This window comes from Lichenostomus cassidix, chromosome 1 (genome assembly GCF_008360975.1).
Source record: "Lichenostomus cassidix isolate B80296 chromosome 1, HeHo_3.0, whole genome shotgun sequence".
Taxonomy (NCBI): domain Eukaryota; kingdom Metazoa; phylum Chordata; class Aves; order Passeriformes; family Meliphagidae; genus Lichenostomus; species Lichenostomus cassidix.
Genome location: NC_139479.1, coordinates 40,836,470 through 40,854,149, shown reverse-complemented (window position 1 = coordinate 40,854,149; position 17,680 = coordinate 40,836,470). Strand labels below are relative to the sequence as shown.

The following is a 17,680-nucleotide window of genomic DNA, read 5'->3' as shown; positions in this document are numbered from 1 at the left end:
AAATTGTATCCTTCTCACAGCTGTTGGGAGGCTTGAGCTATTTGTCTGCTGTAACACATGCAGTTCCTTTTAAACTCTTGAGTTTTAAGAGAAGAAACAGCCACTTCACTACAGGTACCAGATAAACATTTCCAGGACAAATCAAAGTCTGTGTAGGCTTGAAATACTCTATTAGTAATTGTTTACTTTAGCTATTACCATTTTTGCTTGGAGAGATGAAGGACTGTTCAGGAAGAATCAGTGCTTAACGGCTTAGCCTTGCCACAGAAAAGCCTCTGGCATTTTATCTTTAAGATTCCAGCACATTTCTGTTGCTACTTTTATACTTATCTGCAATAAAAAGCTGATTCCTCCGAGTGCTTTGGATTTGCTTGAATCAGATTTATAGACCAGCTTTTTAGCACTGCTCCTAGATATTGTAGGGAAGGGGAAAGTTGCTTCAGGTCCTACAGATTTCCATTTCAGGGCACTGGTGTTTCCAGTACCTTCTGCTTTCCAAAAGCAATGTTTTTATTTACTGGGGATCAAAGTGTAGAATTTAAATGGACACACTCATGGAAAGGAGGACACATTTATGGAAGGGATATTTAGCCCAGGTTGCTCCACCATAGGACAGACTTCTGCCCTTTGTCTCTCCCCAGCCAAAATGAATGTTGAATGTGGGAGGAGTTTTGTGTCAGGCTCTACCTGTCTGTAAGCAAAAATGTCAGTGTTTTTATTAAGAAAGATCCATTTGATGATGCAAGACAACGTTACACTCTCTGCAGGGCTGTGGAAACTGCCGAAGGTAGAAACTCCAGGTGAGGGTCAAGATGCAGAAAACTAGCAATGCCAAAGGCATGTGCCTGCTTTGCTTGTATTCTTTTGGAGCACAAGTCAGCTCTGAGCAGTGGCTGTGGAGCCCTTACACGGACAATGGCACCATTCCCTGGAGCCAGGGAACATGGGATGTGACACCAGCATTTCCAGGCCACAGATGGCAAGGAGACTTCTGCAAGCCCATGTCAGCCCTCGTGCAGACCCATAAATTATTTTCCTGAAAAAACATGCAGTAGGCAACCTGGATTGTTTTACAATGCCTGTTTCAGGTCAAAGCTCAATGAAACACAATTCAGCTAGGTCATCCAAGACAGCACACTGGGTGGTCACATATAAATCACAAACTATAGGAGACTTGCCCGGGTCACTGCAGGTGTCACAAATGGCACTAGAAACTTAAATGAGTCAGTGTTGGGTTTCTGGGGATTGTGATGTGAATGCAGATACATAAGTGTAAGAGTGTTAGTGTGGGAGCTGAATGCACCCTAACTCTCTGAACTTATATGTGTTATTCTGAGAATTCAGTAGCCATTCTTTACTGTTATTAAAGGCCTTAACTCTTTTCTTGTCAAAGATGTGATAGCCCTGAGAGACAATGACAGCAAAAAATCCTTTCATTTTACTTTAAAATACTCTGGTGAGAAAAGTCTTGCTTTGGAAAGTCACCTGGCTCGTTTGTTTTATTTCACAAATTACCCAAGTGCCCGTTTGTGCTTTATAACTGGGATTCTGCATTAGTTCTTGATTAGAAGAGCTGTCATGTGTTTTTCTATGCAGAAACATGAATCATGAGCAGGCAGTTATTGGTAAAGCTCTGGACCATTTAAAGTCACAAAGTCAAATTTAAAAAAAAAATTTAAATGGTGGAAAACCAAAAAGCATTTGTTGAACAAGAAGACTTGGGTGAATTTCTCAGAACTTCTCTGCCCTGAGAAAGTATCAATAACCATAAAATTTCACAGCCCCCTTTTTAGAACCGCAGCCTTAATGTTTTGTAGGGAAAATAAAGCTTTGGTTAACCTTGGCACTGGCAGACCTCATTAAAATAACAGCCTGTCACTTTCGAGTTTAAAATAACAGGGTTGTCAGTTTTATATTCAGCAGAACAATCTACGGTCTTATTCTCTGGGAAACACAGCGGGTGTGCTGGGGAGGGCTGGCAGCAGTGAAAAAACTGAGCAACACTGCCATCTCGAGGGCCCCCAAATTTTGGGTGCTCCCTGCCAGCTGGGGCAACGCGATGCTCAAATCCTGCTGATTCCATGTGGCACACACCTCACTTTTTAAAAGGCTGAAAATAATCTGCTGTGGAGTGCATGGTGGTTTGGCAACTGCTTGGCATTTAAATTTATTTTGTGAGAAGGTATGGAAATGTATAATGTATGAAAAAAAATTTCCATATAGAGCAAATAAAGTTCTGCCTCGCTTGTTTTCTAATCGAAGCAAGTCACCCTCACGGAGGTACCCAGTGTGCACTGAGATTTTGGGCACCTAATGAGCCATTCTAAACAAAAATGTGTGCCTAAGCTCCCTACATCTAATCAGTGGAGAAATGAAGGTGCCTTTTAAAAAACCCTCTGAGAGAGATCCTCTTTAGCTAAATTGCTGGGTGAGATAGAGGGAGCCCAGTTCAGTTGTTTAATGCCTCTCAGATATCTGTATGAAGATGGCAGATGTAACAAAGGACACACAGGACATACATCTTTCTTGAGGGACAGTCCCTAAAACTTAGGAGTCCAAGTTAACTGCTTTTCATCAAGCCCATTTTACAAGGAAAACTGCGTGTCAATTAAAATACCCAGCTGTCCTACACTAAGCTGCTTGTGACGTATGATTCTTGCCCTGACTGTGACACGCACATGTAGCAGACACATAGCAACTTAGTTAAAAGCAGTATATAATATGTGCTTGCTAACCTAGTCCTTTTAAACAAATTGTTGGCTGTTAGTCTTAGAATGCTTTCACATTAAATCCCTAATGGACATAAATCGATGTATGAAAGTCTGGCGCAGTTTTCTGCTGGTAAGGCAGAACACAAATGAGATGGTGGTGAACTGTTTGTTCTTCCTACCTGGCCATGCCATGCCCATGATGAAGGGCATGCCCCTTACAATCCCACAGGCAGCTCAGGTGGTCAAGCACCATATGCATAAATCCATTATCCAGCTGCCCACCATTATGCAAGATCTACATTATTTTTAATAAAGACTGCAAGAGTGCTGAGTGCTTGGCTGGGTGTCTTAGACACTTGTAGGGCAAAGCAAGCAGCAGGCAAACAAAAAACGTGTCTGGTTTTCACTGGGAAATCCCAAGTGTCTATGCTGCCACACACTAACCCACAGTACAACATCTAGGGTGGCACCCTGGTACCCCAGAGAAACAACTTCCAGTGAACAACCAGAAACATCTGTGCATTTTCCCAGGTTACAAAGGCTTAATTCCCAATTGGTGTGTGCATAGAGATGTCTCTGAGCATCCACAAGGAGAATGTGTTGACAGAAAGGCAAGCTGAATATTCTGCTTGCACTTCAAAAGGAAAATCTTCCCAAATTGCAGAATAAACGTGAAAAATTGCAATTCAAAAACATCAGGAAGAAGAAAGGGAGGTTAATGGGAACAGTTTCTTCTAACATAAAGACTCCATATTATTTGATTTCATTTATTGCATTGAACTTAGGTCAGGTTTGCGTGCATTCCACCATCTTTGAACATGATTTTAGCATCTTCTTATAGTCCTTTATCTGTGAAAGTAGGAATTATATGGGTGGGAATGATAAGTCTGGAAGGAATATGAGATGGTCTTGACAGGGGAAGACTTGGCAGAGCAGGACGAAAAGAAAAAAAAAAGGAATTTAATTTTAAAAAATTCTTTTATGGCCCCCACATTTAAAATTTGCTTTTTGTCCCCAATTGCTTCTGAGCACAATTTATCATACTGCCAAAGAAACCTGTTTCCATCAGATATTAAGTCAAAGTGATTCTGTTGGCAGTTGTGTGCCTGCTTCACAAGCAAGGGTCTTTCTGCAGTGTTTCATGCCTTATAAAACTGGTATTCACCACACTTTTATTTTTGCATGGTATATTCAATGCTTACTTTGAATTCTCAGTTTATCCAGATGTCCTGAAATAAAGCAAGGAATGCTAAGGTCTGGCTCCTACTAAAGTGACAGGCTTGCTTTCAGCTCGCTTCATGACTTTTCAGTGCAAGGTGAGTAAAGAAGAAACATAGGTCAGCTTTATTTACTTTATAGCTGAGCCCGTGCTGGTAGGCCTGGAACTGAGCTCGTGGGTGCCCTTCCAAGTTCTGCTGAGGAATTGCATGATATATAGGATTGACTAGGTAGTGTAAGAAGTCAGTGGCAGAAATAAGAAATTAACTGTATTTCCCAGTGTAGGGTATGTAAGTATACTATTCCTGTAACTCTGGATATGAGTTTCTCTTTGCAAATGATGCAAATATTTAGCTTTTCTCACTTAAACAGTAATGCCTGTCTTCTGTTAGCAATTATAGATCAAGGCAAGGCTATTTTAATATCCATTTCTATATATCCCCCAATAAATTAAAAATGTAACACTTTGTGTGGTTCTTGCCATATCTTTTCTTTTATGAGAAAGTATTGTGATTCAGAACAAGTTTCACATCTTCAAAGTAGCTGAAAAAAGGGTATTTCAATATAATATCAGGGCTATGTCAGGAAGATAACTAGGGAAAATCAGGCTAGCTACAGCCAAAGACATCTAGCTGTCTTAATCCCTGTAAATCTCTGCTAGAGCAAGTGGAAAGGAAATATGTAAAATATCAAAATTGCAAATATCTCATATTTAAATGTTTCCACAGAAGCCTAACCAAGCTTGAAAGTTAATCTTTGAATCAAAGAATAGGAAATACCAAGGAATCATTTACAAGGCCACAGGTCATAAGGGAATAGAGTAGTCTGACTCCATAAATCACAAGCAAGAAATATTAACTGAGTCCTTAGTGGGTTTTGTCTCATTTTCAAGGGTCTGTACATCTGTTACATATTTTTTAAATGCTGGTGTTGATCAAAACAATGTACAGAGGAACATGTGTAACAATGGGGACTAATAAGAGAATTTCTGTGGTCATGCTTGACAAGATCCCAGAACTGAAGCCTCTGAAACCCACTGGCAAAAGTTTAACATGTCATGGCAGGCATTACATCACCTAATTCTATTCTGCATTTAAAGTTGCATTAAAAGTACTCCAAAGTCATTGCCTGCCCAAACACTCATCTCACAGAAATGGCCCTCAGGCTACTCCCTGAAAGAGGAGGTGAATCAATTGGTGTTCAGAATTCCTTTAGCAAAGCCATCAGACACCACCCTGCACTTCCAGAAAGTTTCAGGATGAGGTTCAAGGAACCAGTTAGATATATGAGCAAACTCCACTGCTAAAATCTGAGGATTAACAGAGATCTTGTCAGACAGCAGAAAGGGCAAGACTTCAGAGACTGAGTCCACACAAGTTGTGTAAAGCTCCAGAGTGAAATAGTGTAATATGGAGGTGTGAGGTTGGAGATAACTGTGAAAGAAAGTATCTGAAGGAAATGAAAAAATGTTAAAAACACCACCCGAATCAAAGGCATCTAGAGAGGCTTCAGATGGTAACCTTTCCCTAAGCTGTAGTCATTTTTGCTATTGCTGTCATTTGTGAGTCATGCAAATTTCTTCCTCCCCGTCTCTAAAATGGGAGTAACACCTCAGGAGGATGCCTCTGAGATTTAATTAGTTGTCACTTACCAACAATCCTGAATAAAGTAAGACCGTCTTTCTTTATCAGGTGTGCTTCCTTAATACAAATATTAAAAAAAAATCTCTTAGGAAACTTAATGATTTGTTATCTAATATAGAGTACACATACAACATTTAATATCTTCAGAAGTGACAGAAGTGACTGGGAAAGGGAGTCCTTTTTTTGATTTTCAGGGAATATCTGCAGAGCACATGCAGCATGTGAGCTGTGAGAACCTTTCCATTCTTTTGCTGGCTTCTATGAGAATGGAAAGCTTCTACTCCAAATTACAGCCCTTGGAATGGTCGGGGAGGAAATTACTTTCTAATGGGTGTTGAATCACTTGTGGCTCCAAACAGAAGTCAGCAAGTCCTAGAGCACCAGTTCTAATTTGAATATGGGCAAAATCTGAATGCAGCTCGAAGTATCTGAGTTTTGAATAGCTTTACATAACTTCCAAAACATAATGAAGTTATTGCCCTGAGAGCTAATTACTCACTGCCATTTTCAATCAATTGCTTGTGTAAATAGTAATCCAGGTACAAGCAATAATAAGAAAATTTATCCTTTTGACTTTCGTGTTGACCAAGCTTATATGAATGGATCCTCCACCCCATAAGCTCTCTTCCTTAGATTTTCTATAGAATTTCTCTGTCCTCACTGTGCCCTAGCAGGAATTTACACACCATGAGCAATGGGCAGTTTAACTGAGTTGCTTGTGCTGGTTGGCTGTCCCAGTAGAGACCTTGGGGTTTGTACCATCAGCATGGGCAGAAGGGGAAGAAAAGGGACTGCTGTCTCCCCAAAAACCCTCGTCCCATGGTGTGGCTAGCACAGGTCTTTCCCATGAGAATTCTTTTTGTGTTTTATAAACAAAGATAAAGTTTGGATGTTATCAAAAACAGTGTCTCGAGATTTGGACAGTGCAGGCCTGGCCAATCAAACCCGGGGGAGGTTTCTGACTGACCAATCTGGGTGACCTTTGAAAACTCTATATATATGTTGGATTCAAACAATAAAGTACTTTTTTTCTATGCCACGCTGAGAATCGGGGCTTTCCTTCTCTGCTAGCGGCTCAACAGCGACACCATGGACCAAAGACATCAGAAAGGGCAGGCATCCTGAGACCATCTCCACTTCTGCCAAAGCCTTGCTCACTGCCTGTAAACTGGAATTTCTTTTTTGGCTTGGCAGGACTCCCCTATTGAGACTTTAAGGGCTTGCAAATGCCACTAGTATCTCATGTGAAAACAAAACAACCAGGGCTTGGCAAGGGGTGTGGAGGAGATTCATAAAGTGTCTATCAAGACAAGAAACACTCAAAAACCTGTACAGAAAAATACTGTCCTACTTATTGCTTGTGGATGAAAATTCAAACAGTGCCTCTGAAATAACATCCTCAGCTGTTTCTATCTCCTGGCTTATAAAGTGACATTCCACAGAGTTTAAGCATGGTGAAGCAGCATGGGCCATTTGCGAGGAGAGCTATCATGTCCTGAGAAAAAAAGATAAAAGAGATAAATAGCCGAGTACAATATTGTACTTCAACAACCTAAAAGACAATCTCAAAACTGAATGGAAGAATGGAGAGCTTTTATTTCTTGGTTTTTTAAAGAACAAAGCTTAGTGATTTCCTTTAAAAGCTATTCAAAAAGCTCCCCTAAATCCTATTACAACTTAATGCAAAATGCATCTGTTTCCATAAGAACAACAGTGGCAGCATTCATCCTTTGTAGTCTGTCCTTTGTTGTCCTTTCTATCTATTCTTGTAGATTTTTCCGCTCCAGTATACCGTACACAAAACAAGAACTGATAAAATTTTAGTCAGAGCATTTATTTATTAAGTTGATGTTGGAAATTCAGTTTGTTCCTGCTTACTGCCTGAATAATGCCAAATTAAATTATTGTTCAAGGAATTTTTAAGGTAAAGAAACTGTTCCAATACTGTCCCAACGTTTCTTGCATGTGGATTCTGTACTCAGCTACAGATATTTATCTACACATAATGGCAAAGATGAATATAGTCTCTGCATGACTTCTCATTGTAACTGAGATCCAAATATACTGCAATGTATTCAGCCTGTGTATCTTAAATCAGTTCAACATCAGCTCAGCACTGCACCATTTTTTCAGAACCTGCACATGTAGCTGTTTCTATAGTATTTTTCTAAGACATCAACAAGTTGGTGGGTTTATCTGATGTACACTGTTTAACTGAATTCATATTCAGCAGACTGTGAGGCATATTAATTCTTAAAAAGGTGTATATTTAGAAAAACCGTAGACAAATTGAGACTAGGAAGAGCAAGATGCAACACACTTTTCTTAATGTCTTGCCTGTGGAAAAAGGTGACTTTGATTGTTTGTATGTTCTGAACTCAAATGCTGAGTGTCTTGTTTTTAAACACAGGAAATTAAGTTTTAGCACCTTTAGCTTTTTTACCTTCACCATCATCACCATTACAAATTTCAACAATGTATTGTTTACTGTTATAGCTAATGTGGCTGATGTTTTTAATCTGTTTTCCCTCTCATTGTCTCTTAATCAGGTAACAGACATTAAAGAAAAGCTAAAGCTCTCTAAAAAGTTCTGGTCAACACTGCCCTACACAATCTGCAAGGATGAGCGAGTGACAGCCGGTCCGTCAGTGGAGGAGGACTGCTGGAATGGCCACACCAAGGCGAGGTGAGGTGGACTCCTCTCCATCCACCTCACTCAGTCCAAATGCCCATCTGGCCTGAAGCAATCATGAGGCTGAGGGTATTTCACAAAGCTGTTTATGGGGCTGAAACAGAAATGGGGAGAACAAGTCATTGTCCACACGCAGCTTGTAGCCAAGATTACTTATTGTCAAAGTGCCATTAAAGCCAGAGTGTGAGTCAGGGTAAATGTGCACAGCGTGTCAGCATGTGATGGCAGAAAATGTGCATTGGTTTGGCTCCAGAAGGATAATTTATACTGAGATTTCGAAGAGCTCTTTAGGTCCATTTAGCATCCCTGTGTTGGGACTGACAGCTTGTGAAGCAATTGCACTCTCGGGATATCATACTGGGATGAAACAGAAATTGGAATTTTGACTCTACTTGCTATTGGCTGGCAAAGCTTAGGGCTATTTACTGGGGGGGGAGGAAAGAAAATGAAAAATAACCACCAAAGAATAAATGTAGCACTCCTTATCTTGTGTAGAAGATTTGACCTTATGTTACTTCTTCAGAGGTAACTGTGGTCATCTGCCCCTGTTTGTGATGAGATTTCTGTGAGCTTTAATTTTGAAGTTTACTTGGCCCTGGCTGCAGCAGAGCAGGAGCCAGCAGATGAGCAGGGTGTCTCCAAAGGTCCCAGTGTGAATTCATCAGCTGACAGAGGAGAGGATCTGATTATCCCACTGAGAGGGGGAGGAATTTGCTCAGGGACCATGCCAGGGGTAGTCTGGTTTCAGGTACACAGTGGTATCCTGTGCTTTGGGGTAGACATGAGGAGTGGAGAGGTTTGAGTGTCTGGTGACAGCTGAATCTCAAGAGAAGTGACACTTTGTGGCACTCGGGGACTGGAATCTTTCTTTTCCTTTTACCTGATGGTATGTATGAAGATGGAATATAAAAACAAGCCAATAAGAAAAAGCAACCAACCAATCAAGCAAAAAAACAATGGGAAAAAATGAGACAAACACATAAAATATAAAAACAGTGAAAATAAGACAACACAGGAAAAATCTTAGAAAACTGCTCGGTGTCATTTTACATAGGTGTGTGGATGGACAGACACATAAATAGATTACACCCATCCCCCCATCTCATCATTGATCATTTTGATAAGAAGCACAGTTTACAGGGGGATGTTTCACACCAAATGCACACCATTTTTTCCCAGCCTTACTACATAACCTTCAAAAGAATTCATTTTACCGACAAGAGCAGGGGGCTGTTTGGGATGCTGCTAACCCCTTGAATCCTCTTTTGGATGCATGTGAACAAATCTGTCCAAAAGCATGAGCCACTGCTTAGTTGCTAAGTCCCAGATCATAGAAAGCCCCTGGGGATTCAGAGAAACACTAGGAGGAGCGTCTGGCTATTACAGGATTCATCACAAAGGAACAGTGTGAAGAGAGAAATAAAAATGTGCAGTTTCTCTTTCTCTATTTTATCCTTTCTTGTTATCGAGCTTTGAAAGACATGAGCCCAGGCCATTGCACTGCCAGTAGTTAAGCAGAGTTTCCAGGCATCCCAGCTAAATGCCATGAGCAACATCAGGATACATGCATCAGTAAGGGATACATACTACTCTTTTGGCAAAAGAGCAGTCAAATCCTTTAATATCTGTCTATTCCTCCCGGTTTCCACGACCAACACTAGTGTGTGTACCACATCTGGCAAATACTTGGCAGCTGTCTCTTGCTCCTGCACTGAAGGGTTTGGCACAGCTTCCACTTTTCTTGGGAGTTAGGGAGGTACATTTTAGGCATACAGTTTTTCACCCTTCTTTTGCAGTATTTATCTTATGAGAAGCCTGGTTATTTTCATGATGCCTTCTGAGGTTAATGTTCTGGAGCTATTGAGAAGAGCTCTCCTCTGGTAATAATCTCCTTGATAATGGAACTCAAATGTTTCACTGGATGTAGAGTGACAGCTTCCAAACATCACCTGGAGATACGATTTCAGCAGGTCCAGGCACTGCTCCTCTGCCCAGTTTCTGTTTAATATCCATTCCCAAAGGAAATGTACAGTCATAATCTTAGTAACAGAATTCAATAAACTCTTCTGGTGGAGGCAATAGTAATAAATCAGGGAAACACCACAGAATGCCATGGCTTGTATATGAAATAATATTAAAAACAATATTGAAAATAACTAGCTTTAAATTCAAAATCACCTCTTGGCTGGTGGACAAGGACATTTACTGCAACATAAAAAAAATAATGGTTTCCTTCATCAGACTGGTTAGTATCTGATATCAAATACTAGATCACAAGAATGAATATAGCAAAATCTGGCCAATTATATGTATATGTATATCTGCATTCACTGTGTCAGCTGTCTTAAGTACCCTTAAGTACTGTGCTAAATGAGGAGCTGCATGTTGAATTCCAGAGAATGTGACAAAAGCCGGTGATAGGAAAAAAAAGAAATTTAGTTGCCTTCTGTTTTCTTAGACATTAATACTGTAGGTAAGAAGACAACATGGTGTTGGCTACCATTGGGAAAGGAAATTATTGCTGAGGTTTTATCAAATCCTGTTTTGGAATAAAGAATTAGAAACTTTGAATTGCCAAATAGACATTATGCCTTATATTTCATTTTACACATCACTTTTTGATGCTGCTTTTACAGGGGCAAAGAGTTACAAATCTGAGATCACAGAAAATGAAAGCTTGGCTTTTTCCTGAGAGAGGCATTACACCAAGGTCATTTGTGGTTATTACACTCCCTAAATATCACTTTGCTGCCATGATTAATTTACAGTGACACCAGGTCGCCAATTGAAGGTCGCCAATTCACAAGTAATCATGGGGTAACAGAGTCATCCATTTGGCGTTCTGGAAGGGTGCACTTGGCTCCTTGCTGATCCTGGATGAAGAACAGTTTTAATCAGGTCACATCACGTAGAAACCAAGTGCTGTGGAAATGGGAAAATATTTATTAGATGGATGAGTCTCTTTTTCCGAAAAATCCAAATTAAACATAATAATAATAGCTACTTCAGACAAACTGTCTTTTAGAGACATGCCCAGCAGGATTCCTCCATCATATTTGTATTCACAAAAGAACTTGAACATAATTTGGTGTTTAAAGAATTAACATCTTCTGCCAGATGTACAGAGACAGATTTCTGAAAGCTATTTAGGATCTAAAAACAACATTAAGATCAAACTTTGAAAATTTACCTCCCTCCCTACATGCAATTAAATTCTTAACAACAGCTGATAACCTCTTCTCTAATAGGTGTTCTCCAGAAATTGTTTTCCCAAGAATGATGGAAATCAGGTTCTGGGGACTCAAACCAAGTCCAAGGTATTAGTCCTTGAATATGTGACTTTTACTGAAGTGAGATGTTCACTCTGATGTTCAGGAGAAGAACTTTGAATTGCTCCAACGAACTCAGCCAGCTCATTTCAACCAAACCATCTGAGAGATTGTGCTCATGCACTATCATCTTGGTGCTCAGTCTCTCCAGGGCTGTAGACTTATTAATAGGTCTTAGTTCTGAAAAGCTGTAATCCATGGAATAGATGAGACTGGCATTCCTTTCCACAAGGAACCTATCACTCCTCCAAATAGTTGAAAAAATGGCATTATATATGAGACAGAAAAATAATATAAACAGGAAAAAAATAGATAAAGATAAGGAATTAAAGGAAAAATTAACACTGTCATTTTCAATATCTAGCTCAGAACTACAAGATATGTCACCAAAACAAACCCAGCATAGACTCTCAGCTGTCCTGACATTATTTTCTTCTCCATACCCATATGGGAATATATACTTCTGTGGCAGAGAGCTTTTAATTCCTGGTGAAATTCAGGTGGGAAGAAAGACTCACCAGATCTGTGTTTGCCCTGAGAAAGTTGCTCACTGCTGACCCAGAAAGCTTGCAGAGACAATGTGTTGAATGCCCTTTAGCTGGAGGTAGGCACAGATAACTGTTGAGCACCACTGGTGAAAGTTGATGCTTTGAATCACTTCTCAGTAGGTGTGAAAGCTGCCTCTTCTTAATTGATGGCTCTAGTTTATTTTTACATCTTCCAGCAAACTGGCATTTTCTCTCTCTCCTTGTGTCTCCTCAAGCTTTTCTCCAGGATGGAGGAAAAAAAAAACCGAACTGAAAATACCCTGTGGGGATTACCTCCTGAGCAAACAGAATCAGATGAGGTGAACTAGTTAGCCAAAGAAGCCAATTTTCCACTGCACTTATCTTTCTGGACCAGATGTGACTGTCTAAACCCAGCCTAGCCTGAGTAAACCTCTGCTGTATTTTGTTCTCTACTGCCTACAATTCCATGCACCTGGAATAACTCCAGTACTGCCTAGGTGGCATACCCCAGTTGTACTGTAAGCAGTTGCTGTAGCAGCAAAATATGGAGAATGCTGCCCTTTAAGACAGATTATTTTAAAAATCAGAAGGTCCCTCCTTATTGTTTTTCCTCCTCCTTTTTTTTGGGGGGAGGGTGTCAAATCTACAGGCTTTGGATAAATTACCTGAAAGATTCATCAATCGTTTTTAGACTTGAAAAGCAAGCAGACGCCCTGGAACATTACAGGTTATTTAAAAAAAAAAAAAAAAAAAAAAAGGGTGGGGAAGTGAAGTGGTTTTAAATAGACTTTGTGGTACTTGGCTAAGATGTGCCAAAAGACATCTTTGCTGTGTCTGCTGAGACAAGCAAGAACTGTGGAAAGGCTAAGAGGAACAGAAAGCATTAATATTTTAGAAAACAACGTAAATTACACTAAAATCCTGACATAGCTGAGCAAGGAGCAAACAGCAGAAAACAAACAGTATTGTTCAGCTTCTCTATACTCAGAGGGCTAAGAAAGCTTGCTCTTTTTTTATTTTGCTGGGAGGATGCAAAGAACAGACACTGATTCAGGCTGGCACTTCTCTTCATTTATAATGGGCATACAGTTCTTGTAATGGCCAGGCCTACAAAGAGATCATTAACGAGAGCAGAAGCAGCAGCAAAGCTTAAAATTCACAAGGGTGTCTCCGCTTACGGAACTGCAGCAAAAGCAGCTGTGTTCAACAACTTTGCCCAGCCAGCAACAAATCTTCTGTCAAATCATGGTCCCAAGACATGGCTTCCTATTCGGTGTGACTTAACCCTACCCCACACACATCAAAATGCTTTTGTCAGAACACATGTCGGGCTGCCTCTCCGAGGCTGTCACTCACAAAACACCTTGGGCTGCGTGTTCCCATATCTGCATCAGTCCTTTCAAGAAAGGAAAACTATTCAAAGATGTTTCATTCAATATAGACTTTTCTGACTTTCCCCCACCCCCACAAAGAAGCAGGTGAACTAGCTCAGTAATGAGGGCACAATCCAGCTACACATTCAGACACATAAATTCATGTAACACATAAAATATGTGTTGAGACAATAAGGAGTGTGTTGCTCATGCAGTAGTAGTATCATTGGAGACTCTGTGGGGCACCTGGGATAAGCATGACACAGGACACTACCTCCCCTCAAGATCAGAGGCTGGGCTAAAACTGCTGGAGCATTTTTAAAAGCACCAATGTTAAGGTGTCTGAAAAGAGCTCAATATCCTGTCAGTGTACTCAAAAAGGCAGTTTTCCAATGAACACACTTGCCTACTGCTACGTAAGATGGTCGAAGTGGTCAAGACACCTTCATGGAACTGGCAAATTAGACCCTCAACCTGTGGGATATTCAAACCCTACCAGAATGGCAGCTTGACACCAAGCAGCCTACATCCTACTGGCTAAAGTGTCATTCAAGACTTGATTCAGCTGCCTGAAGAGAGGCACTCACTATAACTTTAGATGGCCCAGATGTCCAGGACCTCCTCCTCAAGCCTGCAGGTATGATCCAGAAAGCCTCACCTTTCAGAGCTAGTGACAAGAAGAGGTGGAATAACTGAGAGCATTCAAATGGCACCAGCTGTCTATGTTTATGCAAGTAAATCCCAGCAGATGAAATATAATGAACTAGTCATTTGGCCAAAGGCATATGGGACTCTGACAGCTGTCCCCACTCCACTGATGAATAAATTCCTGACTAGGTGTGACTGGATCCGGTGGTGACTAGATCTGGTGAGAGTGAGACTCTGCTTAGATGCAGATACTTGCATTTGAAAATACAATATTTGGTATGTGTGTAAACCTAAAGATGAATTTTCAGCCTCTCTAATTCTTTTGCTCTTATGTCCTAAATACCAAGGGAATTTAAGTATCCAGCTAACTGTTAGGCAGTAGTAAGGCCACGGATTTCTTGTGATCTACATCAAGTATGTGTCCCTTATACACCAAAGTGAGATACACTTGCCGGGAGTGCTTTGGGGATCACCTGATCCTGGGCAGATAGAGCAGGGTGTGTAACAGTTCAACAAAATCACTTTCTATAACTGAGTGGGCTGGCCCATTTAAAGCTAAATGGTCATGAGAAGGACATCTGATGCACAACACTGTGCAAAATACGAACCTTCATGAAATGCACACATCAGAGCATTCTCTAATTGCTTTAAGTCAGTACATTTATCTTTTTTTATTGATGATGACACAAAATGAAATCAAACAGAAATCTGTCAAGAAAGCCTGTATGCTGCCCTTCAGAGCTATCCATAGCTTCTCATGCACAGGTTGCAATGAAGCGCAGCTTCATGAACAAGGAAAGGAAACCACATGAATGTTTAGCAATTTCAGATCACTTCTAGCTACTAACAGCTTTGGCCATTGTCATGGGCAGGATACTGGGCAAAGCAGTAATCCTCTCTGAGCCAGCAGTTCAATTCTTACAGTCTTGCTTTTTTTAATCAACAGCACCTTGAAATCTCTGATTTACTGCTGGGCTGAGTAATTTATCTACAGCAGCCCTTTCATTTGTAGAGACGTGTGACAGATGGAGATGCTGTTCCTTTGCAGTCCAGAGCATCCCTGCCTGCCAAGGTCTCCATCCTGCTGCCTCTAGGCAGCTCTACAGAATTATTTCCTATTCTATGTTTAGTGAGTCATAACAGTGGTCTGCAGTCTGCCATACTAGGGGAGGTGGCTCTGTGTTCTCACCGTAGTAAACCTGACCGCAGGAATCTGGATGGGATCCCCACAGCAGTGCTGTTTCTCATCATGGTACTAGTGGAACAACAGGACATGCAGCTTGAGGCTGAGTATTTTTGGCAATCATGTTTTGTTCTTAGATGTTCACATTCCTCCAGGATTATTCTCATCAAAGGCCACTGCTGGCAAATGAGTCTCGTCTTGCAAAGCAGGGACCTATTACACTGAGACTAAACCCTTCCTTGGTGCAGCAAAGCATCTGTCATTTTGTGGACCTCCAGAAGCAATGCAGAGCTTATTTTCCCTTCACCATGACTTCAACAGAGAAAGTCCTTTCTTCTCCCTTACTTTCACATTTATTTTTAAGATACATTTATTTTTCCAGATCAATATGAACAATGCTGTTATCAATGCCAAACTTCAATGCTGATAGAGAATTGGGCATGCACAATTGAGAGTGATGTGACATACTCTCAAACTATATTCAGTACCAGGCATCATGAAAGCTTGTCATTAGTAGGCTAGACTGTGCAATCCTTACTTATTATCTGAGCACATACACACACGAGGAGTCCCACAAACATCAGTAGGACAGCCTGCTATGCAAACTAATTACAAAATAGATCATATCCTTATAAAGAACATAAACAAAGGGTAGCTCTGCCGCAAATCCCTTGCAGCCTAAATATGAGACAAAGATGGTTGGTAAAGACCAACAAGAGAGAACAGGGAAGCTATTTTTCAGGGTACCATGCCAGCACAGAGAAATAATGTCAACCCTATTTCAGCATGGCAGCTGTAAAATGCATGGATAATTTTTAACAGAGATTTGAAGCAGGAAAAAAGGTAGCTTTGCAAATGCCTATAAGGAGAGCTTCCTGAGGACAAAGAGCAGCAGGGGACAAAGTGTGCATCTTTAACAAAGGGTAATGGAGATTTTTAGTGTAGGATGATTGGAGGCATGGGCTGCTTTTTGTAGGGGAAAGATACCTGTGAAAGAACACTGGCTGCCTGTGAGTAGCCTAAGACTGCATTACTCAAGGTCAGAGAAAGGAAGGCTGCAGTAATCAAGAAATTATAAGCTAAAAGCCTGAATAGAAGACTCAGATGTGTGGATGGATAGGAAATGCCATACCTTAAATATTATGCACAAAGTACATGAGACATGCAAGCATAGCCTGGTTTTAAGGAATAAGGAACAAATCAAAGAGAATACTGGAGTCTGGTAAAATTACAATGCTTTTTATGGGCCTGGATGTCATATGGGCTGGAGATGTTGTTCATGGTGGTCTAAAAAAGAGATGCAAGGAAGAATTGGAGAAGAAAATTAAGTGCTACTTTAAACTAGGAAAGCCATAACACCACAAGATAGGCTTCTAAACTGTCTCAGAACAACAAATATGCTATAGACAACAAAGGACTTCATATTTTTTAAGCAGAAAGAAATAAAAACAGCAGAATGCACTGTTAGATGCTTAATTTAGTGTGCAACCATTCATGTCAGCAGAGGATATGAATATGCAGTGACTTACTGCTAGCTTGCAAACCTTTTCCATAGTTCACAGAGTCATTGCTCTTACTGGGGAGTATATGGAGAGTTAGGAGTTGGAAATACTTAAATCCTTTCTGCTCCCCATGCAGCTGAGCTACTAAAAAGATCCTTTGGAGTCAGTAAAAAATTAAAAACTATATTTTTAAAACAGTTTCACTGCATCTGTTTAAGAACTGCACGTTGAATTTCTTGGCACATCATTCACTGCACAGTGTTTTATTCCTGAATTTACTGCATTTCAAACTAATAATTCATTCTGCTGTATAGATACTTACCTGAGATTATGAACGATGGCTTGACCAACCAGATCAACAATCCCGAAGTAGATGTGGACATCACAAGGCCGGACACCTTCATCCGACAACAAATCATGGCCTTACGTGTCATGACTAACAAACTGAAGAATGCATATAATGGGAATGATGTCAACTTCCAGGATACAAGTAAGAAACCATTAACTGTCATTACATAACTGTAATTTTGGAACACATTTATAAATTGGCTCTGTTACAATGACTTTCTGTGGTCTTTGTGCTCTGCACTGCTGACAACATAAGTCTTTTTCTGTTCCATGAAATTCCAGTTATGTAATTGTTTCTTTTGCTTCTCTTCTTTATCTTCATGTTTAATGCATCAAGACACTGAGGGCTTTCCATAATGCCAACAGTCTGATCCTTTTTCAGAAGAGCATTTAATCACCTAATTAAGTCACAGTGGGTTTCATTTGGATGCTTTACTGAATAAAATTTAGCACCACCAACACTTCCTCATTCCCAATGTGTTCATCACCACTGGGGTGCCAGGTGGAAGGGAGAAGAGGGATGA

General features: G+C 40.5%; 1 protein-coding gene across 1 annotated transcript in view; it reads left to right on the top strand.

Annotated features, from left to right (window-relative positions):
• Positions 1-17,680, top strand: part of GPC6 (glypican 6) — a 732,033-nt gene that overhangs the window by 700,769 nt on the left and 13,584 nt on the right. Inside the window, exons 8-9 of the mRNA XM_085057688.1 lie at positions 8,122-8,258; positions 17,123-17,298. Coding sequence (XP_084913814.1) covers positions 8,122-8,258; positions 17,123-17,298 — 313 coding nt within the window. The remainder of the gene's footprint in view (positions 1-8,121; positions 8,259-17,122; positions 17,299-17,680) is intronic.